The 26,576-nt window shown below is 38.0% G+C and overlaps 2 protein-coding genes across 2 annotated transcripts; one reads left to right on the top strand and one right to left on the bottom strand.

Moving 5' to 3' along the window:
- The first annotated feature begins 1,778 nt into the window (after window positions 1-1,778).
- LOC141623632 (65-kDa microtubule-associated protein 3-like) lies at window positions 1,779-7,151 on the top strand. The gene is made up of 13 exons (XM_074439748.1): window positions 1,779-2,025; window positions 2,878-2,973; window positions 3,074-3,280; window positions 3,663-3,914; window positions 4,025-4,237; window positions 4,336-4,491; window positions 4,713-4,872; window positions 4,956-5,107; window positions 5,189-5,276; window positions 5,536-5,609; window positions 5,715-5,789; window positions 5,904-6,150; window positions 6,426-7,151. The coding sequence occupies exons 2-13, from the start codon at window positions 2,902-2,904 to the stop codon at window positions 6,911-6,913; spliced, it is 2,184 nt and encodes a 727-aa protein (XP_074295849.1). The 5' UTR covers window positions 1,779-2,025; window positions 2,878-2,901; the 3' UTR covers window positions 6,914-7,151.
- An 81-nt stretch (window positions 7,152-7,232) lies between these two features.
- On the bottom strand, window positions 7,233-16,279 carry LOC141623631 (lipoxygenase 6, chloroplastic). The gene is made up of 9 exons (XM_074439747.1): window positions 15,816-16,279; window positions 15,100-15,386; window positions 14,672-14,909; window positions 13,132-13,458; window positions 12,507-12,592; window positions 12,317-12,424; window positions 11,654-11,955; window positions 8,548-8,814; window positions 7,233-8,286 (listed from the first exon to the last, which is right to left on the bottom strand). The coding sequence occupies exons 1-9, from the start codon at window positions 16,192-16,194 to the stop codon at window positions 7,527-7,529; spliced, it is 2,754 nt and encodes a 917-aa protein (XP_074295848.1). The 5' UTR covers window positions 16,195-16,279; the 3' UTR covers window positions 7,233-7,526.
- Between the last annotated feature and the right edge of the window lie 10,297 nt (window positions 16,280-26,576).

Genomic DNA, 26,576 nt, shown 5'->3' with positions numbered 1-26,576 from the left:
ATAAATTTCTCTTGTGAATTTTGCCTAACTTTAGTTATAAAAAAATACTTTTCATATAATAACAGTACAACGTTGTAGATAATTTTTCTTGGTTTATTACTGACGTTTTTTTAAACAATTTGTATTTAGTTATTAAGAGAATTAGGAAACTTAAGAGAAACAAAAAACGGATATCTAGTTTACTGGGTGTAACCGTGTAAGTTTAGTGAAGTAGGAAAAAGAAAAGTGGGCAAATTATATCCTACACCCTGGAGTAGGGAGTAGGATACTCTTATAGAAGTTATAGGAAAATAAAATTAAAAGAAAAAAAATAACTACCCACTATATTTTTCAATAATGCCTTTTTTTTTTTTTATATTTTCCAAATTCCTGGCTACAACAACTTTAAAATCATATCAAATTTATCAATTGCATAATTTTCAACAATTTGTGGTCTAATTTTTCAAGTTTATAATTCAAAATCATCAAACTAAATCACCATATTCACTAAAGTGAAAGTGACTATAATAGTGTCATATGATGAATATCACATCACATATGTCATATTCATCAAATTACTCTTATCGTATTCACCAAACCCATACTGAATATGATAGTGTGATATAGTGAATATCACTACGTAATACATATTCATCAAATTACATTATTATATTTACTAAACTTAAAGTGAATATAATAGTGTAATATGGTGAATATCATACTACATACCACATATTCGTCAAATTACACAATCATATTTACTAAAATTGAAAGTGAATATAATAGTTACATATGGTGAATACCACACTAGACAAAATATATTCATCAAACAATACCATATTCACTAAATTAAAAGTGAATATGATAGTAGGATATGATAATATCACACTTGAAATCAAACATCTAACGACAAAGTTGATATAATTTAAACACTTACCTGATAAGTTTGAAAATAATCAATCAAAACATAAATCGAAGATTACAAAACTAACAATTAAAAATGAAAATTTATGCATAATATTTTTGGTAAATATGGAAGATTTTAGGTTTTGAAATAGGAAAAAGATAGGTTTATGGTAATTGATAAACTAACTACTTATAGTGGGTGGTTTTATCTTTTATTTTTTATTTTTTAAATAGTGGGTGTAGGGAGTACCCTACACATGAGTGTAGGGTATAAAAATTGAAAAGGATGGTGAATTAGATGGGAATGTGACCCATATAATTAACGCGAGGGTATTGAAACAAAAAAAGTGTCACGAGATTTTTATTTGATAACAATATGCCTTTGTGGACATGCAACCCGTGCGCACATCCGCGTTACACGGTCATATAGAGTGTGTATAATCGGATTGTTTTAGCTTGGTCGGTTCCTTCTCAATGAAGGTCTCCAAACGAGCAAATTGTGATTGATGGAGTGCCACCAAGCAATTATGGAGTGCTTGAACGTTGTTCGAATCAACTTTATATCTTGGTCAAACCTGTCCTGATTAATCTGTTTTCCTCATTATCCGATATTATCGGATCCGTTACAATAGTGACATACGTGTATATTTGCAATAGGTCTTGCTTGTGACGGTCACAAGCTTGTGACCTCTCACAAACCTAAACCTGGCAAACGGGTCTACAGGGTCGGGTCTGTAAACTTCGAGTCTGGTCGGGGTTGGGTCAATTCAGGTTAGGTCAAATTCGAGTCTTGAGTTCGGGTATAAGGTCGGGTTCGGGTCAGGCTATTCGAATCGAGTCATTCAGATTGAGTCAATTTTACCAGGTCTACGTGAAAAAACCTCCTATCACTTACTTCTCAATTGCAATTTGTGAGAGATCATTGGCTTATGACGAAAAATGTCTCAAGAATTTGTGGTATATTTGAGGGCTTTACCAGTTACCACTATCACTCCTCTTACTTTTCAAATTTCAAACTATAAAACGCTTGTCCTTTTAAGACCTTAAAACTATCCTCCTTTCAACGGTCGAATTTCCTTCATCATCTCCATTCTTTCTCTTCACTATCTTCCGCACATTTCTTTCATTTTGTTGTACAAGGTTAGTATCCTCTATTCCTAATTGTAATTATCGTTTCTCATTTTCTTCACTATTCTAGGGTTATTTTGACTGATTTTGAGTTTAAATTGAGCTGAATCAGTTCACTGGAAACCCTAATCACACTTTCCTTACTCATCTTTTGGATTAATTACTCTATTTATCATGATTGGGTTTTAATTTTAAGAAGAATTGATATCTGATTTCAATTTCTTCATACTCAACAGCAATAGTGGTGATCGGTGAATTAGGGTTTTTACTTGGATTTTCATCCCTTAGATGCTTGTTTTATTTTACTTGGATTTTCATCCCTTAGATACTTGTTTCATTTTCACTGTTCACTCATTTATTATAATCTAGGGCATTTTTGGAAGAAAATCTTGTTTTCAATTCGGTTACAAATATGCAGAGATTCCCTGCATTGTTGTCATTCCTTACAATATTCAGATTGCTTTGCGACAATTACAACTCCGTCCGTCTCGGTCATTTGTTTATCTTTGGTTTTGGCACAAAGACCAAGGAAAAAAGAGGGGGTCAATTATTAGATGACAAGTGGATCAAATGGAGTGTGGAGGATCAAATTGTCCATCAAAGGCATTCCTAAAATAGAAATGTAAACAATTGACCGAGACACCCAAAATGGAATAGGTAAACAAATGACCGGGACGGATATCAACCAGCTTAACTGTGTTAAAACATGTCACTTAGTTGTGGTACCGCTCCACTACGGTAGAGAACTTGGTTACATAAACTTCTATTGTTCTGTACTTCTGTAAAAGTAATCAGCTGATTGAAACAGACATGCTAAATCCAAACTTCTGATTTATTTTTTCTTTTGTATTAATGTTGTTTCAGGCTACAACTCTGGGTTTTCAGAATATGGGAAGCACACCGAATGAGCTGCTTCTACAAGCCGAAACAACCTGTGGGTCTCTTTTATATGAACTTCAGGTATAGAATGAATCCCTAGCATTGAACTAATAATTAAGCTTTTTCTGGGTTAGTCATTTGCAGATTGATTTTGTTCCATATGTTTGTGGTTGGTATGTAGAAAATATGGGATGAGGTGGGCGAGAATGAAACATCGCGGGATAAAATGTTGCTTGAGCTTGAACAGGAGTGTCTCCAAGTTTACAGGAGAAAAGTTGATCAGGCAAACCGTTCAAGGGCTCAGCTACGTCAGGCTATTGCTGATTCTGAGGCCGAACTTGCAGCCATTTGTTCTGCTATGGGAGAGCTACCAGTACATATTAGACAGGTAAGTAGTTCATAACAGGCGCCATTATTGTTATTGGTGAATGTTCTTTTTCTTTTTTTTTTTTCTATATACCCTGGCTGGTGTAGTTGCTCAGTAGTCAGTACGTAATTAGTGATAATTTTTTTTCCCAATTGTTGTTTTGTGGCTAGATTTATAGATATTTTCCAGAACTGATGTATGTGAATGATATTCGCTATGAATACGTCCTTACCAATTCGCGATTCGCTCTTATAGAATGTGTGTTATATGTATTTTCAGTAAGAAACATGATCGAATTCGCTTTTAACAATTCGCGATTCGTAGGGTACCGAGCGAATTCGGTAACCATGCATGCAATTGTATCTATTACAAGGGAATAATGCAATTGAACTAAATATGGCAGACTGAACCAAATGCCAGAAGTTTAAATGACGAGCTCAGTACCATTCTTCCAGAGCTAGAAGAGATGCGGAAAAGAAAAGCAGACAGGAAAAATCAGTTCATGGACATAATTGGACAAGTTCAGAAGGTATCAACAGAAATTTTTGGATCAGCCGGACAAAATAGCATACCCACAGCTGTGGATGAAAATGACTTGTCTCTCAGAAGGTTTGAAGAATTGCAAAGACAGCTTCAGTCCTTGCAAAAGGAAAAGGTTATCTCAATCTCGTAGAACCTTCTTGGAATTAAGACTTTTGGGTGTCCTTATTTCCTTTACCATAGAGTTGACCACACTGTTTTATTTGTCCCATCTTTCACTTGCAGAGTGACCGCTTGAAGCAGGTAATGGAGCACTTAAGTGTTTTAAGCTCATTGTGCTCTGTCCTTGGGTTGGATTTCAATGAAACGGTCAGAGACCTTCATCCTAGCTTAGCTGACAACAGTGGTGAAACATTAAGCATAAGTACCGAAACACTTAAGCTGATGGAATCTGCCATAACTCGATTGCGAGAGCATAAACTTCAAAGGATGCAGCGGGTATATTACACCAGACACGCTCTTCGTTTAATTTCTTGTTTTTAGTTTTGCCCATTTACCCATTTGATCTTTTTTTGATATATGATAAAATTCTGCAGCTCCAAGATCTTGCGACAATGCTGGTGGAGCTATGGAGTCTCATGGATACACCTATTGAGGAGCAACAAACATTTCAAAATGTCACGTGCAAAATTGCTGCATTAGAAGATGAGATTACTGACCCAGACATGCTCTCTTCCGATTTCATAAAACATGTGAGCTGCAGCCCTTCGCGTCTTCTGATCTTACCATATCTTGTACTACAATTGTACTTCAGTGTATATCTTTATTGTTTGGGAGTTCGTGACCCCCAGATTTTTCATCAATTTGTATTTCCATCGACCTCTTATTATTTCCTTAATTGTGTGCAAAAACAAACCACGGAGTTTATTCATGGACGGAATAAGTAAGAGAAATGTAACTTTTTTTTGTGCAGGTTGAGACAGAAGTCTTTAGGTTGGAAGAGTTGAAATCTAGCAAGATGAAAGAATTAGTCCTGAAGAAGAGGGCAGAACTAGAGGAACTTTGTCGGAAGACACATTTACTTCCTGAAGGAGATGGTGAACTACAAAGTCTTGTGGCAGCAATTGAAACTGGTATCTTGCTCACAACCTTGCATGTTCATGGAGCTTGTTTACTTTGCCTTTTTTCCCCGGCGTGCTGAACTATTGCAATACAGGAGCTTTGGACCCTGGACCTGTTCTTGAGCAAATTGAAATGGAAGTTGCCAAGGTTAAAGAGGAAGCATATAGCCGGAAAGAAATACTGGAAAAAGTTGAGAAGTGGTTATCGGCTCGTGAGGAGGAGGAGTGGCTAGAAGAATATAACATGGTTGCTTGCTTAATCTTATCCTCGTACACATGATTATATATTATTTCATTGTGCTGAAAATCCAGTTGCTGCGTACTGTAGGATGAAAACAGGTACAATGCTGGCAGAGGGGCACATCTAATCCTCAAACGTGCCGAAAAAGCTCGAACATTAGCTAACAAGCTTCCTGGTAAATACCACAACTTTTTGTTGTGTACTAATACAAACAGTAGAGTCGTCTTTTTTAGCCATCTCACTGTTCACTACTGAGAAATGTAATAAAATAAAATAAGCTGTCTGCTAGACGAACATTTGTAAATTGCAACTATTCTATTTGATGTTGCTGACTCTGAAGAGAATCGTACTCAGTATTAGTTTTTTTGGCAGATTTGCAAGTTACTAGTATTATTACCATAGGGGTTGACATTAGTATATGCAATGCTGTATAGGAATGGTGGAGGCACTAGCTACAAAAGCTCTTAACTGGGAGAATGAAAGAGGGGAGCTATTTATGTATGATGGGGTAAATATATGTCTCTCTGTACAAAAAAAGTTTCTTTCAGTTTCTTCTTGTATCCTCTCACCTTGCCATTGTCTGACTCTAAAACTGCCTGGATGTATTGATTAGTCTCATTTACTTACGATGCTCGAGGATTACATGATAGTAAGGCAAGAGAAGGAGCAGGAAAAGAAAAGGCAGCGGGTATGATTTCCATTATTCTGTTGTCATTATTACCATCAAAACTCGAAAGGGGTTAAAAAACTATTTACTTCCTGTCAAGAAGGATGACATTATGATTTTAATTTCTGTATTCAGGAACAGAAGAAGCTTCAAGGGCAGTTAATTACTGAGCAAGAGGCAATTTTTGGCTCAAAGCCAAGCCCACTAAAGGGTGGCAAGAAAGCTTCTAGATTGTCTATGGGAGGAGTAAACAATAGAAGGCTCTCTGTTGGTGGAGGTAATGTGATGCAAACTCCAAGGCCGGTTTCATCTCAGTCTTCAAGAGCAACTCCAAATTCACGTCCTGTGAAGAAGGATGACAACCCTGGAACCAAAACAACTGGTTAGTTCCTATAATCTTATCTTAATCCGACCCTGAAACTCGACACTCGGACATGAGTATGACCGTGGACACTTCATGTTAAGCCAAAACACCTGGAATCTCATAAAAAGTAGCCCAGTAGGAGACTTGGACACATGCCGATGTAGGATACTCTGAAACAAGCATGAATAACACAGCTTATGTATGCATAAAAAAGTAGTTTGTCTTTAGCAGATTAAAGGTGTTTTCACGTGAATTAATAGTTTCGGGTGCTAAACATTGCTTTCTATCTATAGCAAGGAGGGCATTGGATGTCGCCAATCTCCCAACAAGAAACTACACATTCAATGGTCGTGAATCCGAGCCTGCTTCTGTACGAAGACCTTTCTCACCTGTTTCCTCCACAACATCATCAAGAGCAAATGGAGACTTCTATGACGATCAGAACATATTAAAAAACGAGCCAAATCATAAAACCTCCTTCAAAATTGAAACCTCACAGAAACCAGTCACTGCGAGTAATACGGTTCCTACAACTCCCCTGAAGTTGATCCATACTTTGGATGAAGAAAACCGGACTCCAAATGTTAATTCGAACCCTGTGCCCTCGACTCCTTTTACAGTCTCAGCTCCTATGCAAACAACAATGACACCGGCTGCTCTATCGGTCTATGGAGGTAGTTCGGTGGAAGAAAGGACCGACGAGATTGAATACTCGTTCGAGGAAAGGAGAGCTGGCTTTGTGCTACCCAGTACTCATCCGAAGAGAGCTATACTAGTATGAGATCTAAAGAAGAGTCACCTGTATATCTCTCTAGAAGTATACTTATAGACGATTTCTAAGTCAAAATTTATTGGCTGCTTCATGTTCCTCCCTTTTGTATAATATTTCTGCTGATTTGTTTGTTACTTGAATCTTCGGCTGTATGATAATGATAAATTGTGAAACTCATCTCGCTTAAGAGCTGTTTCTGCTATTTTTCAACTTTGCAACCTTCCGTTTATGTGGAATTGTAACGTCACCACATTTCAAAAAGCACAAATAGGCTTGTTTTTTTACGACCGATTTCAAAAACATATTCCACGTAAAATTAGAGCAGTTATGGTATTTTAAGAAGTTTTCATTAAATTTACAATATACCAGTATTTTTAAAAAACGAAGTACACTACGTAAAATTCAATAAAATAGGAAGGTACCACGTAGAAGAACCCTAAGGAAATTTTTCTGGATTACATCATACATTCATACCCAAGTCAGAAGGGTGTGAACCTTGAACTATTATAAGGTTAAATGTCTCATTTTAAATGGCATGATTTGTAGAGAGCAGTACCTAGTATACAAAAACTATCTGAATGTCTCAATAAATACAATATGAAGTCTTCATTGACTGAACTGGTCAAATAGAGATACTGTTAGGAATGCCACGACCAGTAACACCAGGGCCAGATGTTGGGAGAAGCAGCTCATAAGCAGGGACGCCTGCACCGGTCCTGTTCCTGAGTTTCAAATTCTTATTTCTTTGATGTATGATCTCTTCCGCCTCCTTTAATCGGGATGAGAATCTCTCAAACATGCCTTTAACTTCCTCGTCATCAATCCAATGACTAAAGAGACTAAACTCTTGCCCTAAATACTCCTCATCCACCGAATGAGTGGACAAAGTGTCTTGAACCGCCATTACTTTGGTAGCTTGAAGTTGGGAAGGCATGGATGAGAGAAACGTGGCTTGAGGGTTCAAAAGGAACTTCTGAAAGTCAGGTTCGTTTTCTTGAGGAATGAGTTTCCTCATTATAGTTGGGCGGTTTGGGACGTACCCTCCAAAAGGGTACTGCCCAAAGTTTATGGCTGCATGTTGGCCTGAACCAACCCAAATCATAGTGGTTAGTATTTGTGTTAAGTCCTCCTTGGTCTTGAGTTCCGGCCACCAAGGCTCATTTTTTTTATCGGCATGACCTTTGTTCTTGATCTCCTTCCACCACTCTTGCAGTTCAACATCCCCGACAATGGCATTGGCGTCAGGATAGAAGTGCCCGACATAGGATCCAACCCAATCTTTGGTTGCAGACCATATAAGAAGACCATCAGCAGCATAAGGGTAGTCTTCAATCACAAGTTTAATTCCAAAGGGTTCAGTAGAATCTTCTTCTGCCATTCCTCTGGAAAACCAAACATGCATAAGTTAACAGGTCAGTTGGTTCGGGTGCAGACAGGATTAGTTTGGGTATTTCATGCACTTCAGGTCAGGTCTGGTCATTTTGGGTATCTTATACACTATATCTATATGGGTCATTTGATAAACAATAAGACAGATATAGAAAGCAGTTCCTGTTCCAAAAGAGTGCTCCTTTTTACAGTTACAAGAACCCTTCTAGCTTATATAAAGTTTCTAATGATAGCTTAAGGTTAATTGATTTTACCTTCTTAGTAAATCAGCCGGCAATGCTTCCATATCAAACCTCCACATGCTCTTGTAAGCAGCAGAGCTAATGTCCATGGAATATTTTCCAGGTGTAAAACACGCCTCAATGATACCACCTCCGTTAATTAAGCTCTGTCTAGCAAGGGCATTAATTTCCAGGGTGTACCTCATATGAGGGTGTAGAAGCTTGTAAACGGGATGCATTTGGCTAAGTTGTCTATGAGTAGCAATTATATACGATTCAATGCTAGCATGTGTCCTCAACCTGAAAACCACAAATAACTTAAAGATTGAGTAACCTACTTACTTAAGAGAGGCACAACAAAACAAAATTAGAGACTGTCTGATCACAAGTTGTGGTCGAACCTTGTCGAGTTTCAAGATGGAAATTGCAAGGTTTTATAAAGGCTTAAATAGGAGGGTGTAGATACCCAGTATCTGCACCTTCCAAAAACCACCCGATGATGATCGGACTATAACGTGTTTTTGATATGCGTGCGTGGATTGGCTATACATGAGACGGTTTAATGCGAAAAATGATTTCAAAAGTTTTCTAACTTCATTTGCATTAAAATAACACTATTTAGAGTTAAAACCGTCTTCGGACCCAAAACCGACTCAGAAACCCGCAACTCGAGTCAACCTGAGTCAACCCAAATCCCGAATGTCAAAAATAATGTCATGAATGTTTTCATCATGTCATTTCCATTAAAATGACCCTAATTAGAGTCAAAACCGACACCGAGCCAAAAACCGACTCAAAATTCAAATCCCGACTCACACGGGTCAAACCCGAGTCAAGCACACAAAACACCTACCTCAAGTAACACCAAAATCATCTTATTAGATACCCATATTGTTACACGACATCCTATATGAATACCACATATCAAACCAATCAAACAATGGATGGAGAATTGGCCACGTCCAAATTAAAAAGGATAGGGCACCCCATTGCATAGCAGGCTTGCTCGCGCCTCAATGGGGTGTCTCCTTAGCCTAAAAGCAAAATCGACCGACCTACCATCCCACATTTCTCTATAAATACCCACCATCACACACTACAACATTCACGCGAGAGTCCGCTCCCTCACATCTCCCTTAAACTTCTATACTCGACTTCCTAAGTCAACAAATCGACACGTGTTTACGATCTACCGATCGTAAACACAAGCCTTACACATTTTGTTTGGTACCGTCGCCGTGCATTCGACCGACCCATTTGACCAACTCAATTCATCAATCAACATGTTTTAATTAACATATTTTCAACTCATTTTCAAAACAAAATCCATTTTTAAGGCACTCTTTTTAAACTTCTTGATCGTGAGTAATCGCTACGAGAAAACTTGTCTCTAAAGTCGTCTACGTCGCAAAATATCAATACACGTAAGTTTGAGGGTGTAAACAACTCACTTTATTTCATGTATTTACTGTTTTTATGAGTCTATAAGCATGAACAATGCATAACACGATTCAAATATAGGTTAGACGAGCCAAAACAGAGTTTTGGCCTGAGACAGGAGCTCCTTGCTATCCAGGGAGGCTCGCGCCTCTTGTGGGTGTCTGGTCAGACACTCATCCATGTTTGAGTTCGTCTTTCCTTCAACACTTTCTTTTATTTTTACTTCTTTTCTTTTACGGTTTTTACCATTTCAAATCATTTTTATGACAAATATTTTGACCATTACAAAAATCATCCTTGGTTCTTTATATCATGACGGTTTATTCCGTGACTCGATGATATTGTTGGTTAATTACATTTTAATGGGTATTTTAACACCCTTTTCTTTATTTACCATTTTTCTCTTTAATTTACACTTGTAAACATATTAGTCATAATCCATAATCATCATTGGTTCTTTATACCATGTCGGTTTAATCCGAGTACGATGACAAACTTGACTAATTACAAAGAAATGAACTTAACATATTTAGTTCAAATCAAACATTTTACATTTCTATTTGTAAACTATGCTTTTCAAACATGCAAGTCCGACAACGAATATTACTAACATAATAGTAATTATTCCGAGTCATGCAAACAATACATGCAAATCATTAATCACAAAAAAACGGTTTTAAACAACCTTTTTAACAACCAGGAGACGCCCCTTGGTTCGCCCCATGGCTCGCGCCCCAAGAGGCCCTCTGCTTTCATATTTCAAAACCTGGGCAGAGCCCCTTACCTCGCCAATAGGCTCGCGCCTTTCTGCCTCGTTTTTAGCACTTGTCTAGGACGATCCCGATTACGATTAATCCGAATACATGACGGATCAGATTGACAAGCTTACGTTTTTACACTTTGTCATTTGACACCCTTTTTCAATAAATGGATCGTGTTAAGCATCATAACCCGAATTTGGTAAATGGATGTTTAATTTCCGTTCTCACATGCAAATCAACCATAAATCCAACTTGACATCTTATGCTTGATATTTGGATTAACAAACCGACTTAGAAAGCTCACATGTTAGGTTAACACTTTTGGATGTGCATTCATGCATTTACACCGTTTTATCAACTCTTGCACTTAAACAACCACGATCGATCAGTAGAGGCCGCTAACGCGGGCGGGATTGGGTGTCCGATTAAAGGGCTTCCCAATATGTACCCTCACCCCTTACTCAGAACCTTTGGATAGTGGACGGCCTTATCCAAGGCGCACGAGAGTCATTTTAGGCATAGAATGCTAAAAGGGGGACGATTCCTTATCTTTAGTACCTATGTCAAACACCGCTTTTTGCCTTGGTTGACCTAGGTATAAAGTGGATTCGAACGGGTTCCAAGCATCCCACAAATGCTTGGTGGCGACTCCGAACATCTCTAATCGTTTCGAGACCTTTGCCGAGATGAAACCGACCGATCTAAAGCGATCCGGTCGAAAGCATTTACGCCGCCGAGCGTGGCTTTCAAAAGACCGCGGCATGTCCACAGTTTGGCTGGGCGTGCAGGTGGCCCGTGACCGCAGATCGGTAGGTGGCCCCCAAATCCACAGACCGAGATGTGGCCCATGTCCACAGAGGGTTTTAAATTTTCTTTTGATGCATTATGAAAGACAGATTAAAGTCCTACAAAACAATTAAAGGCACACCAAAACTAACCAGTGATTTACTAATTGATGCACACCAGCATCGACAGCACACACATGGCCTTTGGCTAACTTCCAGATCCAATGACTTGTAGCGTCGTTTCCAGGAGTATAGGCACGCTTGAAAGGAGGGGAAGATGGGGTTGGCGGAAGTGAAAGCTCAATGACAATGGGCTGTAGAGTCCCATCCTTTGTGTAGAAAAAGATGGTTCTTGAAGCATATGTTTTCCTTCCTTCTAACTCGTTGATTTTGTTGACAAACGGCATGAATAGATCATGATAATCAATTATAAACAATTTCTTGTTTTTGAGGGCCTGCATAAACAGCATCACACTTGAAGGATCAGTGATTTCATTGCTAATGTAGAGTGACAATTATATACCAACCTTTCCCTAGCGCCTCAAAAGCCTACGACAGCTCTATTTCCCCTATGTTGAAAATACAGAGAGACTGTTTCAGAAGACCCGTAAATAATTATTTTTGAAAATACAGAAGAAGTACACATCAGAATCAGACTATCAGAGTTTCCCAATTGGGTTACACTCCTCCAGTTAGTTACCAACTTATTTTCAGGCTCGTGACTAACACATGAAACTGCAGTCTCAAAGACAAGAGAAACGCTCCCTATTAATTGAGGACTTCGAGCAATTAACATTTCAAGGAGAAAGTTGGTACCTCCTCAACAGTCATTCCATTCATTTCTTGCTCAATTACTTCCTTGGTGATTGCAGATTCTGGGGAGCCGTAAACAGCTGGATCCAGTTTGCTTGTTATTGGGAATTCCTGTCACACCAAATTCAGGTTACAGGAACAACAATCAAGTCTCACCAAAAGTGTGTGTATCAAAGGATGTGTTCAAAGCTACCTTAAGGAGCTCAATATTCACAGGATTTACTCCTGCTAAAGCCTGACGTGCAAATTCTGTATCCCGCAACCATGAAAATCTGTCCCCTGCAAACATAATGGTGCATCAGAGTCACAGGGGCACAACACAGTGTGTAGCATGCACAACGACAGTAATCCATTTCCTCAACAGCTCCCATCTTTGGCAAGCTAGTGGTCTGATGTAGGCCTACTGAAAGTGATCTGACCCAAAATGAAACAAAGCCAATAATAGCCATCATCCTGAAATGGCCCAATTAACCCGACCAAAAACGACAAAATATCAGTGCACCCAAACTGAACACGTAATGATCTGACCGAAACCCAACACGAATTATCCGTTTGTTAGGTCTAGTCGGATATACATAGTATTACCCTTGTGTTTGTTGAGAAAACAGATAGACGGTTTCCAAATAACCCACAATTGAAAATACAACGAAAATTGGATTGACTGACTATGAGAAACACAGAAAGTTTATTGAGCCAAATTGCTTTATTATTCCAAAGACAAAATGTAAGTGAAACTTTGGCTTCATCCAAAGTGGAATAGCTTGTCGCGGTTTCTAAATCAGAGTACAGTAGGCAGGAACAAAGAGTGTAAGACATACCTCTAATAACAGCAGGGATTTCATACTTCAGCAACTTATCTTTGATACTAAGCAATTGCTTTGTAAATTTTCCCACATAGTATTTAGCCTTGTCAGCATGTTCATCTTTGATGGTGAAACCATCATTATATAGCTTGTCGAATTCTGAAAAGCATCCGAAGGGTAAATCTGAACTGGATAAAGTAGCATTGATCTGGGGTACCAAGTTGTGCAAAACACCTCTCAGTCTTCCAGCTGAAAACGTAGCCTGCTTCATTTCTTCGAATGTTTCGTCTCGGGGAACATATACTGGCTTAGGTTTCTCTATTCTGCTTTCACATTCTGGATCTGTATAGCTTAACCATAACGAAAAACAATCACAAAGCATTCCCATCAGATGAACCTCAAATGAAACATATCCGAACTGCATAAGCAATCCTTAAAATTATCCATTCCGAAACTTTTGGACATTTAGGTGACCAATTAGTTCTGCGAGACGGCCTTGTATATAACATAAGTCCTACTTGAATGCATTAAAATCTGCATGCATATACCCATTGGGGTGTGCTTTTTCACATACGGATTTTACTTTTTCACATACGTTTTTTACAAATTTACCCTTGTCATTTTTTCTCACCCTAATCCAATTGATTTTATTTCTCCTTTCTCTCATCTAGTCATCTCCCTTCACCATCAATGGTGTCCACCAACACAACCTCCGTTCAACACCTCTTGCTCCGTTAGACTAGTCACCGGCGACGTCGCTCCGGCCGACCTCGACTGCCCTTCTCTGGCTACCCTAGTCAGCCTTCTAATAGAGAAGAAAAGTCGACAGCAAGTAACACAGGTTAATTACCGGAAACATTTGTAGATTTATGCATAAAGTTTACGACAACAATACCATTGTTAAACACACTAGAGTAATAAAGTTTAAACTTCATAGGCGGGATGACACTGTTAGTGGAATGTTAATTCTTTTCATTTCATTTACTGCTACTTTACTTCTCTTTATTAATAGCAGTATTGTGAATCATTTCCAGAAGGTTGGTTGTACGACCATCCCTTCACCATAAATGGCTTGCATTTTAGGTTTGTAATTACCAAAGGCACATTCATCTTCTCAGGTCTGTATCATAGCAGAGATCCAAGAATTTTGTAGTCGTACAACTAAACATCAATTGATAAAGAAGAAAATATTAATTTTACTAAATGATAAACCCTAATTGGAGAATTAATTTGATAGATTCGATTTTAGGGAAAAAGTATATGTAAGAGTTAATTTGATTAGGTTTTGAAGAAAGGGTATGTTATGGAATTATGAAAAAAAATGTAGGTGAAAGAGTAAAATTCGTATGTGAAAAAGTAATTCCGATACCCATTAAGCCACTAATAACTGAAATCAAGAAATAACTAGGTTTGTTTCATGATATCCTTAAGCTAAAAGTGTAGCTTTTGGTCCATCTGATAAAATGAATAAATTTCATGCAAGAATAGTTTTATTATAAAGGACTTGTAAGAATACTTACGGAAAGAATCATGTATAAGAGAACAGAAACTGTACCGCTTTTCATTGGTGGTCTTCCAGAGCGACAACGTCTAGGATAAGGAAATTCAGAGCCCGAAAGAACTGGCCTAGCGAGGTCTGCATCTTTATCAGGATTACCCAAGTCATTATATGGAGCATAATCATAAACCCTCTCGTGTAGCTTTCTTTCTCCCTTTCCATTCCCCCGAATACTGAGCAAGTCCTCCCTCCGCAAATCTTTGATTCCCGGTGGTGTTTCTGACGGTAAGTATGCCTTGAAAGAAGAAAGAAAAATCTCAGATACATTCTCACATAGTGACATAGGTACTGAATTGTATTTGACATTTTTTCTATATCAGCCACAAAATGGGAAAAAGTAAGACATGAGACTATCAAATATCAATGGGAAGGATTATTTCACAAATATTATGTGTGGGAATTTACAAGTTGTACAAGGTACTTACCTTATTTCTGAAGATAATTCTACTTTCAGGATTATCATTACGCGAATGAATCCAAGAGTTTGCCGGGAAAAATACAGGTCCGCCCTGAAATCCTTGTAAAACAATCTCTACCAAGTAGAACTCTTTATTGTGACAATTTGTAATGAGTATAGCGCTTGGATTTCCAAAGTCAGACGGAACAGTAAAATCGGCAACATATTCATCAATGTGTAAATGCTCTGATGAAGACGAATTGGTTGGCCAGTCTTTTACATAAGCCTCAACTGTCGTCTTCCCTGAATTGGTCTCTGCCATATCACATTAACTCATTTTTAACCTAATGCAATGAAAAAATTGAAGTGTATATATATATATATATATATATATATATATATATATATATATATATATATATATATAAGGGTGAATTTTGGCATAATCTTTTTTACGTACCCTAGAGCTCACTTTGCTAAAGAACAAAACACATCAATCATGTATGTATTCAGTATGCAGTGCATATTCAAAGTGAAGATCCTTAAGCATATAATTATGCCGTAAATGTTGTTGTCACATCACTAACATTCTGAATGGAAAAGATAAGTTCAGTTATGAACTTGTTAAATGGACCAATGTAGTAAGTTTATCATCAATCAACAATTGATTGATGATAAACAAAATAACCGGGACACAGAGGAAGTATTAAAAAAAAAAAAAAAAAACCATTTGAAATTTTTTACCAGGGTTGATGTGGTCACTAACAAGCTTGAGGTAAATGGCTTGACCGAAAGTAATCATGTAATTAAACCACTGATCTTCAAGTTTATCAACTAATCTTTCCTTAATCTTTTTCTTAATTGTAACAATAGCCCTCACTTGTAATGAAGAACCCAACAAAGACCCATCATTTTTAGAGTCATTCTTAACCTCATCAGTAAATGAGCCAACTGATGTTCTGCCAGTGCCACCACTGTTGATCACTGCCTTTACTTTCAACCCGTTTGAGATAATCCTAATACTTTTTCGGGTCTTAGCGTATCTGCCGGAGACGGAATCTCCGGTGAATCTCGGGTGTGGTATTAATGACTTGATTGTTGGACTTAATTTTGTTGTCAGCATTTTTTGAGTGTGTAATAAACAAAGAAGATAGAAATTAAAGATAAAAATGTGGACACAAATGTAATGGGTTTTTCTTCCACATATACATATAAGAGGATGAATGAATGTCTCGTCTCTAGTTAGGTAATACTCCCTCCCATCCAAACCAAAGGTTACATTTGACTTTATTACGCTGACATCGAGCGCGTTTTAACGTGAATATCTTTGAATTCTGCATTATTAAAAATTACGAAAACTTATATTCTTATAGCATTCATGACGATGAATCAAACAAGATCTCGCATGACTATATTTTCTCTTATACATTACTAATAATACCAAAGATTCTCTACAATTATGAATAGTGTCAAAAAGTCAAATGTAACCTTTGGTTTGGATGAGAGGGAGTATATACTATATATATATATATATATAGAGTAGGCAATGGGCCGTGCTGGGCCGGCCGCCTTCCCCCAAAATTGGCCCGGCCCAGACACGGATATTGAGCTCCTCGGGCCGTGCCGTGCCAGGCCCACTAATCCAAACCTATGCCGCGGCCCGCTCAAACACGACCATTTTCGTGCTCGGGTAGTGCCTGGCCCATGGCTTTTCGTCTCCCTTGTCAGTAAGTGACCCATGTGCTTTAATATTTTTTTTTTAAAAAACAAAATGTTATATAATTGATATATTTTTAGTACTTTTTGTTTAATAAATAATGATTAATGGTTTAAATATATATTTTATTAAATATTAATGTACTTTTTGTTTAATAAATAATGATCAACGGGTCATTCTTCGTATCGGGCCGTGCCAAGCCCGTCGTGCCTTGTCCGTCTTAGGGCTCCACCGTGTCACTGGCCGTCTGCCTAGGCACGGATTTTTGAAGAAAATCGTGCCGGAGCCCGTCTCAAGCCCAGTCGTGCCGTGCCGTGCTTCCTCGATTTTCTCACCGGGCCGTGCCGTGCCGCCCACCGGCCCGCGGCCCTTTATGCCAACTCTCTCTCTCTTTATGCCGTGCCGTGAGAGAGAGAGAGAGAGAGAGAGAGAGAGAGAGAGAGAGAGAGAAGGGTTCTAGTAAGGCCTTCATATATATTGAGTCCCTAAGTCCTTATAAGGGCTCTTGGATGAAGGAAATGGAGGATGAGATTACATCTCAAAGAAAGGTCATAAATCTTCTTCCCTAATCTCCCTCCCTAATCTTGTATAACTCTTTCTAATCTTGTATAACTCCTTCCCCATTCTAATCTCCCTACTCACTCATTATCCATTTCATTCATTCACCCTCTTCAATCATTCACTCCCCCTCTCCTCATTCATTCTCTCCCAACAACAAAAAAACCCAAAAAATAAAAAACAAAAACCAAACAAATACTCATTTGTGTTGGGAAATGTGTCCTCAACAATAGTGCGATCACATGATTTAAATATCATTACTAAATCTCATTACAAGAATACGGAAGGGATGATACATTACATATATAGTCAACTGGTCCACACATATCAGTAATGATTGGCTGGCTAGAGTTTGACATTACTTAATCGTCGACGGTGGTGATCGATTGATCCCTCGAGGTCACACCTAAAGGACGATTCCCTTAATTGAAAAGGTTAATTAATTGTATCACCGTCTGATTAATTAATTCCTTAAAAATGAACAAATTATTATCATAAGAGAGAAAATGACATCTTATTCTAATGTGATTAAATAAGATTTTATTTAGTAATTTAAAAAGTTATATTACTAAAATTAATCGGTGTTTGCGAAACACGCGAGATGAGAATGATAAGTTAGTTATAATTACAAGATATTGTGAATTATACTAACTAGTAATTAAATGACCATTTTATGGGAAAGTAATTTTATATTACTAGTCAATTTGTTAAATATGATTTATTTAATTTGTAAATGATATTTAATTTGTTAAATATGCATTTTAAATTAAAACATGACATAAAATATGTCACATGTCACATGACATACAATTGTACAATTGACAAAAATAAAATGGACTCCATATTACACTACATAAACCGAATTATTGGTGGGCAAGCTTTAGAATTTTGTGTCTTGTTCATTTATCTTATTCATTTTGTTTATGCACACTGAATGACAAGTGACTTGACCATGACAAAACCTTACACCTATTTGTCTTGTGAAGACAAAAAGAAAAATAATTATGGTCTAAAATGTGATATGCCAACCGGTTTTGTGGTGATTAGAGTGAAGATTATTCTCTTAATTTTTACTCATCATTCTTTCTAATATTACATGCAAAAAGTTCATGTATTTTTCCTCTCTTCTCTCTCTTTAATCTTCATCAAAAGGATGAGTTTTTGATTCAAATTTGTTCAATAGATTACTAAAATTATTAATGTAATATATGAGTATTAGTAATCAATTTTAAGGTAAACCACAATATAAATATCTAGTACATATTAGTTTGTGGGTTTAAGGGATAGTCTTGGGTGCCACTAATTGGAGGGCTTCTATTTTGAGGTCATGTATGTTCATCCAATATTGGAAAGCTCAAGAACTAACAAGAAGGAGATCTTTTTGGTGCCCATTTGACCGAAATTCATATGGTGAGAAAATGATTTCTTCACTTATTTATTTTAGTTTGCATGCATAAGATTTGTAATTAATTTTAAGACTAAATTAATTTGAAACATATATGAATATGTTAAATAATGAGATATAGATTTCTTTCAATCGGTATCAAGAGCACAAGGTTGTTTGCATGCAAATCGGTTATTGTTTTTCCGAGTTATATGATTAACAAACAAAACTTATAAATTTGTGTTTATTATGAAATATCACGAAATTTATTATGCATGTTAAAGTTTCTGGTCCTAAAATGTTTTAGGATATTTTGGTTTAATTTATGGATTTTATTGTTCATTTTATATAATATTGGCATTAAAATGTGATTTTTATGATAAAAATGTCATTTTTGGACGAAAATTAGCTAAACTTCGAATTTTTCAGTGGTTTTTGGATATGTTTTCACATATATTATTTTTAGATAATCTGGAAATTTTCAGTTTTTTTTTGAGTTTTTATGCTCGAAATATGGATTTTTCATGTTAAAAATCGAATTTAAATGAAAAATAGGTTAATATGAGAAATATTTCGAATCTGGTCATAGAAATTTAGTATGTTGTCACATGCAATTTTACAAGATGTGTGTAAAATAATAGGCTATAATGAAGTCTTCATGCATGATTTATGGTTTTTTGATGAAAAATAGCATAAATAGTGACTTAATTAGTGAAAAATTGCTAAAACATACTTCATGACTAAGGAAAAACGTCACATGTTGCATTTTATTATCTTTTTCGGATTTAAAATTGAAAAGTTGATGAATATAATTTTTCTCATGTTTTTATGATTTTTATTGATAAATACGATAAACCGCAACATAGTTTTTCCGATAATTTTACGAAATTTTAACCTAAGTTTTTGAACATTATGAGTGTCATGGTATTTTTCCAGAATGTTCATAAGTTTAAATTTCAAATTTTGAATTTATTTGGAATTTTTGTGATTTATTTGGAGTTCATAGCATTTTTTTATAATTTTGAGTCTATTAATGAACAATTTTAAGTAATATAAGTTAATTATAGTCAAATAGTTAGTGGAGACTAATTTTGAGTCCTAAGAGGTTAGGGTAATTAACTTGTGCATAAATATGAATTTATGTAATTATCGTGATTTTAAAAGGTTGAATCACGCAAACAATAAAACCGATAAATATACGATATTGGCTCCTTAAAGGCGATTTAGCATATAATTGGGCATGTTCATACATATTATAATGCTGCATTTTATTTATGATTGTCATAATTTTTATTTTATGTAATTTTGAATTATGTAATTTTACTTAGTATGGCCTTAGTTTTTAATTGGTATTACCCGAAATGTATGGGAATATCGATTCGGTTGTAATTTATTGTGATCTCGTATCACCGTTTTGTAATTTAATAGATTTATTTTATTTTAATTACAAATGTATAATAGGAAATTATGTAATTTGTTATGTAATTTTATTATTCCGGAGTTCCTTGAAGACGGTGTCACTCAAGGAAGACGATACATAAAGACGGTGTTACCTCGAGATGCGTGCCAAAACTGAAGTTCTAGGGACCAATGGAGTTGGTTTCCGAATATGTAATAGTTAATTAGATTTTCTATTTTAGGAAGGCCATACTAGGATTTAATTTATGCTTTGCATTTTATTTATATGTCGCATGCATCGCTAAATCGCCATAACTAAAACATGCATCATCTTTTAATCGAGTATATCGACCGTGTCAATTATAATTATCGTAGTTCACCGCTTTAATTCACTTAAAACGTGATAGATAATAAATTGACATGACCTCTCGCTAAAACAATCAATTGAGACATAGCCTTACCAAAGAGTAGAAACCATGAAAACCTATTTCGTGAGGGAGTGCACTCGGCCACACGGGGGTACAAACCTTGTTACGTAGGGGAAGTGAGTGATAAATGTCTATCCACCGAATTCATGTTGATGAGGGTTTTATCGGCCACACCGTGACCAAATTAATGTGGGTTTGGATCATGGACACATTTATTCGAAATTTGGATTGAACTCAACAAAAGTTTTTCGATAAGGGTTTTATCGGCCACACCGTGCCCTTGTTGAATGTGTTTTGGGCTAAAGATAAATGTTAATGTAATATTATCGACCAAGAGTTCTAAAAGTAGAATCGATTAAAGCGTTAATCCACCGAGTTATATTGATAAGGGTTTTATCGGCCACACCGTGCCCAAGTTAATATGAATTTGGATCTTGGAATCATTTATCATAGTTGGGTAGAGGTCACTATGTAAATGCTATACTTGTTTACAAGTATTATTATAACGATAAATGTGTTAGTTTTTTTCCACTATTCCGTTATCATATTGTTCTATTTCTTTACCACAATTCATATACGATATCATTTCGATTTTTGATTCAAATCTCCATTAAAACATCGTAACTAAAGACAAATATGAATTTTCTTCTAAAACCTCAAATGAACCATTGCTAAGGATCTCTTGTAAAGAGTATAGATAAAAGTTATTCATTATCAAACAGGTTTTTGATTCTTGACTAACACATCTACTTACAATGGATTGTTATTCATATACTTAATTGAATTAAGTACCTTGAAGCGATAAATTAATTTGGTAATTAGTTTTGTCAAGAATTCGTAATTGACCAAAATAACGCAACCACTTCAATGAAAGTTTTAAGATTAAAACGAACAAATGAAGAGTAATCTTTATGAATTCAATTTTGCTTCTCAAAGCAAAGACTCATTGAAATGAGTGGGAGCATTCTCTTAAACCGTTAAGATGGGATGAGGTTCAAAGAAGTAAAAATAGAATGGAATTGATACAAGGTAATGTTAAAGGTAAAGTTGTTGAGAATGACGATACTAAACTTATCAATCCCGACCAATAAAGTTTCCATTGTCTTAAATGTTGGACACGAGAAAGGAAACTACCCCAAATTATTGAAAAATCAACAAGTTAGTTGTGGGACATCTAATTGGACCTTCTTCTTTAAATGTTTATTTGATTGACATAAATTTTGCTAGAACTACTTCGTCAATATTAGAAACCAGTGGTGGTTTTCATCATTGTACTTGATACATAGGATGATTAGAATATGAGGAACTAGCAACAATGATGTTGAGAGATAGAGTCATTGTGTATTCAATCTAGTTTTTGAGTTTAAAGTTGTACTTAATTGTGACGATTAAGTGCACAAACTCTAAATAAGAATATAAACTTGTTAAGATACAAAAGGGTTTCACTTTTGTGACCCTACACACCACGATTTGATGTATGGCTAGCCCATTATCAAGGTGAGTATATTCTAAACCATACTAGAATAATATATATGTCATGTAGATGATGCAAGACTCAAATTGGTAACCCAAGATTAAACCTTAAATTCTGGATTGATAAACGCAAAGAGTTATCGAGTACTCTTGAAACCATTAGATTGTTAATGGTATATGCGTATCTTGTATTCAAAGCAAGATATCTCGTGCTTTTTGGTTGAAAAGGAGATCAAGGTTGTAAATCATTGATCCAAAATAGGTTGATCATTTTCTTTTACCAACGATTTAGGTTGACACTAATGTGTTCACTTAATAAGGTAAATAGAGAAATCTTTGAAGAAGTTCAAAAGTGTTCAAAGAATCACGATTTAGTCGTGATGGGATTATCAAAGTGAAGACTTTGATATAAACCAAAGGAAATGTGATTTATAATCACAAGTTAATCTCTCTAAACACGCATTATGGAATAATGTGTGGTTGGATAAGAAATCAAACGCTATTCGATATGGTTTGAACTTCAATCAAGTTACTTTGAGTTACTTGATTCTTTTGGGGATTTTATCATTTTGTCTAAATTATTTTTCCACTAAATCGAATCATATGAGATATGAAATGGTAAGGGTACCATGTTTGTAAGTTTTCACAAGAAACAAATGCTCATTCTCCCTTTTAATTATCACGAGTACGATGGGTTTGCGGCTCATGAAGCTGTCTTTCTAAAATATAAGTTTATTTCTAGAAGACAGAGTGGGAGAAATTATTCAAGAGCCACAAAGAATGTTATGTCGCAAGAAACTGGTCTTTCTTGGCTACATGAGACGTTTCGTGTAAAACGTTGTTTCTTCAAAACCTAGGAGGTTAAAATTAATAACTTGTTGAAAATGATGAATTCATGCTACTTTTAAGAAAGTAAAGAGCTTATAACTTACAAAAGAAATCATTTGATTCAAGTTGATTACTTCTAGAAAGTAATGAACATATGACTTACATAAGAGTGTTTAAGTCACAACTCAATACAAGGCTTAGAGCCACGAGAATCCGAAATAAAAGGCTTGATTAATGACAAAGGGTTTTGCACTAATAAAGACAGATTTCAAGGTTTGATTGGTTGCAAAGGGTTTTGCACCAGTTGAAATGCTTAAGTCTATTTGGATCTTCTTAGGGACTGTGTTTCATTATTATGAAATTGTAGATACCTCATTTCTGCACCTCTCGCAAACCACCCGGTGATGATTGGGCCGCATGTTTGGTACGCGGAACGATTTGTGACAATTCATAAGTTTATCGTCAAGTGATTGCTCAAATATTAATGTCTACCTCTTAGTTGTCATCTACGTGCCGATACGGTCGTTTTGACAGTAATTAGAGTACATTTGGAGTTCGAGCCTAAAACCGTCTCCATTTTCTGATAATCGTTCAATCTCGAGTCGGAATGTTCTGGAATGTTCCGGATATTTCTATTCCATATTTTATAAATATTTAACAATCTTAATCTTTTGGCAAACAATTTCCCGTAATATTCATATAAAGTATTAAGGAAAACCAAATTATTCCGTCCTACCATAACTCAAACACGGAAATCTTTCTTCCGCAGGAGGAAACCACTTGGGAACAGACGCAGCAGTTGCTGCGCCTCTTCCAAGAGACGCAGTGCTTGCTGCGCCTCTTCCCAGGTCCTATTCTGCGTAGTTTTCGTATCTTTTTCATATCTTTCCGAGATTCACTTCCAAAGAGTCTCCGAAACCTTATTTCCTCTACGTGATTAGTATAAATAGGAGTTTTCGCTCCTCATATTTCTCACGCGAGTGTCCGCCCTTCTCTTCTCCCTTTGCATTCTAGACTTTTGTTCTTACTTTTGGCGCCTACGTGCTTGATCTTTCGACCACGTAAGCTCGGATCCTTCTGAGTACCAGCCTCGTTTGCATGACCGACCAACTTGACCAACTACACATCAATCAAATTAATTAACTTAATCGTTTTCCTCTTACGAGGGCACTTTCTTTGCATTCGCGTCGAGCATCACTATTCGATATCTTAGTCCTTCTCGTTTCGTCAACATGTAAGTCTGAGGGTGTAAATCTCTCTTTTATTTATTGTTAATGGGGCATATTCTGCACCCGCTGACCAAGTCAACACATTGAGCAAGGTCAAAGATATCCACAGCAAGTCAACGGCTTAAACAGCCTAACCGACGCAGCCTGTCGGCCTGCCTCTTGTGCCTCGGCTAGGACACCTTGTCCGCCGGGGCACACATCCGCGAACTCATATCCAAGACCCCTCGGCGGCGAGACAACAGGGCCCGCCGGCCTGCCATGGGCCCCTCGGCCGAGGGTAGCTCAGTCTTTCCACCTGCTAGCCACTTGGCCACTTGGCCACTACGTGACAAACGGTGAAAGTCTATAAATACTCCTCAACTATCATTGAGGAAAGGATCCACAATTTAACCTAAGAATCACTATTCATCTGGTAATATCTTCCTTATCTCTCTACAATACGTACTTTGCCAAGTAACAATCACTTACCTCTCTAAGTTACTGACTTGAGCGTCGGAGTGAGTTCGCTCGGCCCAAAGCCGAGCCCTCAGTTTGTTCATCGTTTCAGGAGACCGCAAGGAGGATTCAACTAAAGACGTCATTCTATAAGCACGGGTGGTAACATATAATCAAGCTGCGGAATTACACCCGAACAATTGGCGCCGTCAGGGGAAGAGATACTAGAAGCTAGTCACATTCATTCCCAAACAAAAAAAAAAAAAAAAAAAAACAAAAACCCACCCAAAAAGCTAAGAAGATGTCAAAACAACAAGAGGTATTCAGAATCGACGAAACCGAGTTCTCGCCAAGATGATACCGTCCACAACTCGGAGTTGCGCACCCTCCACCGCCGGGTAATTCAGCCGAGTACGGGATGCCAATAATACCAGATACGCCACGCCCGCCAACCAGGTCACCATCATGGGACATGTGGTTGATGTAGCGAACCGAAGCTACTCCCGGACCTCATTAGTAGTACGTCGGCTCACACCGTCACACCGACAAGAGCGGCGGAACCCGTCCGGAGACCAGGGGCCCGAACGTGACTCCAAGAGACTTGAATGGAGCACTCGGAAGAAGCGGCCCCGTCCAAGACGCCCGAGGAGCCCAGCGTGCCGCTGGGTAGACCTAAGCTCCTCCCGCACCCGCGGAGGACAAAGCGCCGCGCCCGCCTCGTAGGAGTGAAAGAAGTCCGACTCGTCAGAGTCGGAGAAGAAGCCCGACTTACCATAGTCGGAGGAGAAGCCCCACCCAGTACGAGGAGAGGGGCCGGACTAGGAATGCGAGGAGCCGATCGCCGCGTGTCATTCGACACGTGGTCAGACAGCCCCTCAGTGCCTATGTCCTTGACACCGCCGTGCCAACCAAACTAAAATTGCCGGCGTTCACTTACAAGGGGGATAGCGACCCCACCGACCATGCCGAGGCCTTTGAGTCGTACATGTCGGTGTGGGAACAACCCGATGAAGTCTGGTGCCGAGTCTTCCCAACGACCTTGCATGGGATGGCTCAGAGTTGGTACAAAGGGCTGCCCGACGGCTCGTTATACTGTTACGCCGACCTAAGGGACGCCCTCCTAGCCCAGTACTCTTGCAATAAGAGGAAAGCCGTGGAGACGTCGGACCTCCTAACTATTAGGCAGGAGGGGGCGAGTCTCTACGAAGCTATGTGAAGAGGTTCGATGCCAAGGTTCAGCAAATTCGGGAGATTAATCCCGAGCTGGCGGCCTTCGCGCTGATGAAAGGCCTCCCAAGGGGAGACTTAAAAAACGAGCTCATTAAGTCCGGAGGCCTGGGCTTAGACGCCGCCAGGAAGATGGCCGACCAAGCCATCAAGGTAGAGGACTATCACAAGACCTGGGTAGGCCACAGCGAGGCTGGGCACTCAGAGAAGAAAAGCCACCGGGAAGACAACCCGGATGAAAGACACCGTGACAATAATAGGTCACGATCTGATAAATCGCTGAAAGCGAGCTCGGCGGCGCCGGGGAGTTCGGGAACATACCACCAAAGGCGGTACCGTGATCACACCCCCCCTGGTTGTATCTGCTGCCGAGGTCTTCGCCCTGAGCAAGGGCGAGGGCCAAAAATGGGAAAGGCCTCCCAAGCCGAAGGGAGACGGTGACACGAGCCGATCGTGAGTACCACGGCCACACCGGTCACCTTATCGACAATCGCTATAGCATCTCAAGAATGCCATTGAAGAGCTAATCCGGAAGGGGAGCCTCGACAAGTATGTTGCCAAAGGCCAAAAGACTGAGGCCGGCGGTTCAAATAAGAAATCCGTCTTTGAACGGATAGGAGTGATCCATGTTGTCATCGGGGGCAACGAGAACGGTGGGTCCGCTCATGGGCACAAACGGCACCTGAACGAGCTGTATCAGGCCATCAACTTTGTGCCCAAAACAGCGGTCCCCGCTTCCAACATCCCCGATATGACTATTGGGAAGAAGGACTACGAGGGAGTCATCGCTCCTCACAGCGACCCACTCATAGTCCACTTGGACATCTC

The sequence above is a fragment of the Silene latifolia genome, chromosome X (genome assembly GCF_048544455.1).
Source record: "Silene latifolia isolate original U9 population chromosome X, ASM4854445v1, whole genome shotgun sequence".
NCBI classification, from domain to species: Eukaryota; Viridiplantae; Streptophyta; class Magnoliopsida; order Caryophyllales; family Caryophyllaceae; genus Silene; species Silene latifolia.
This window is presented reverse-complemented; position numbering and strand designations above follow the sequence as displayed.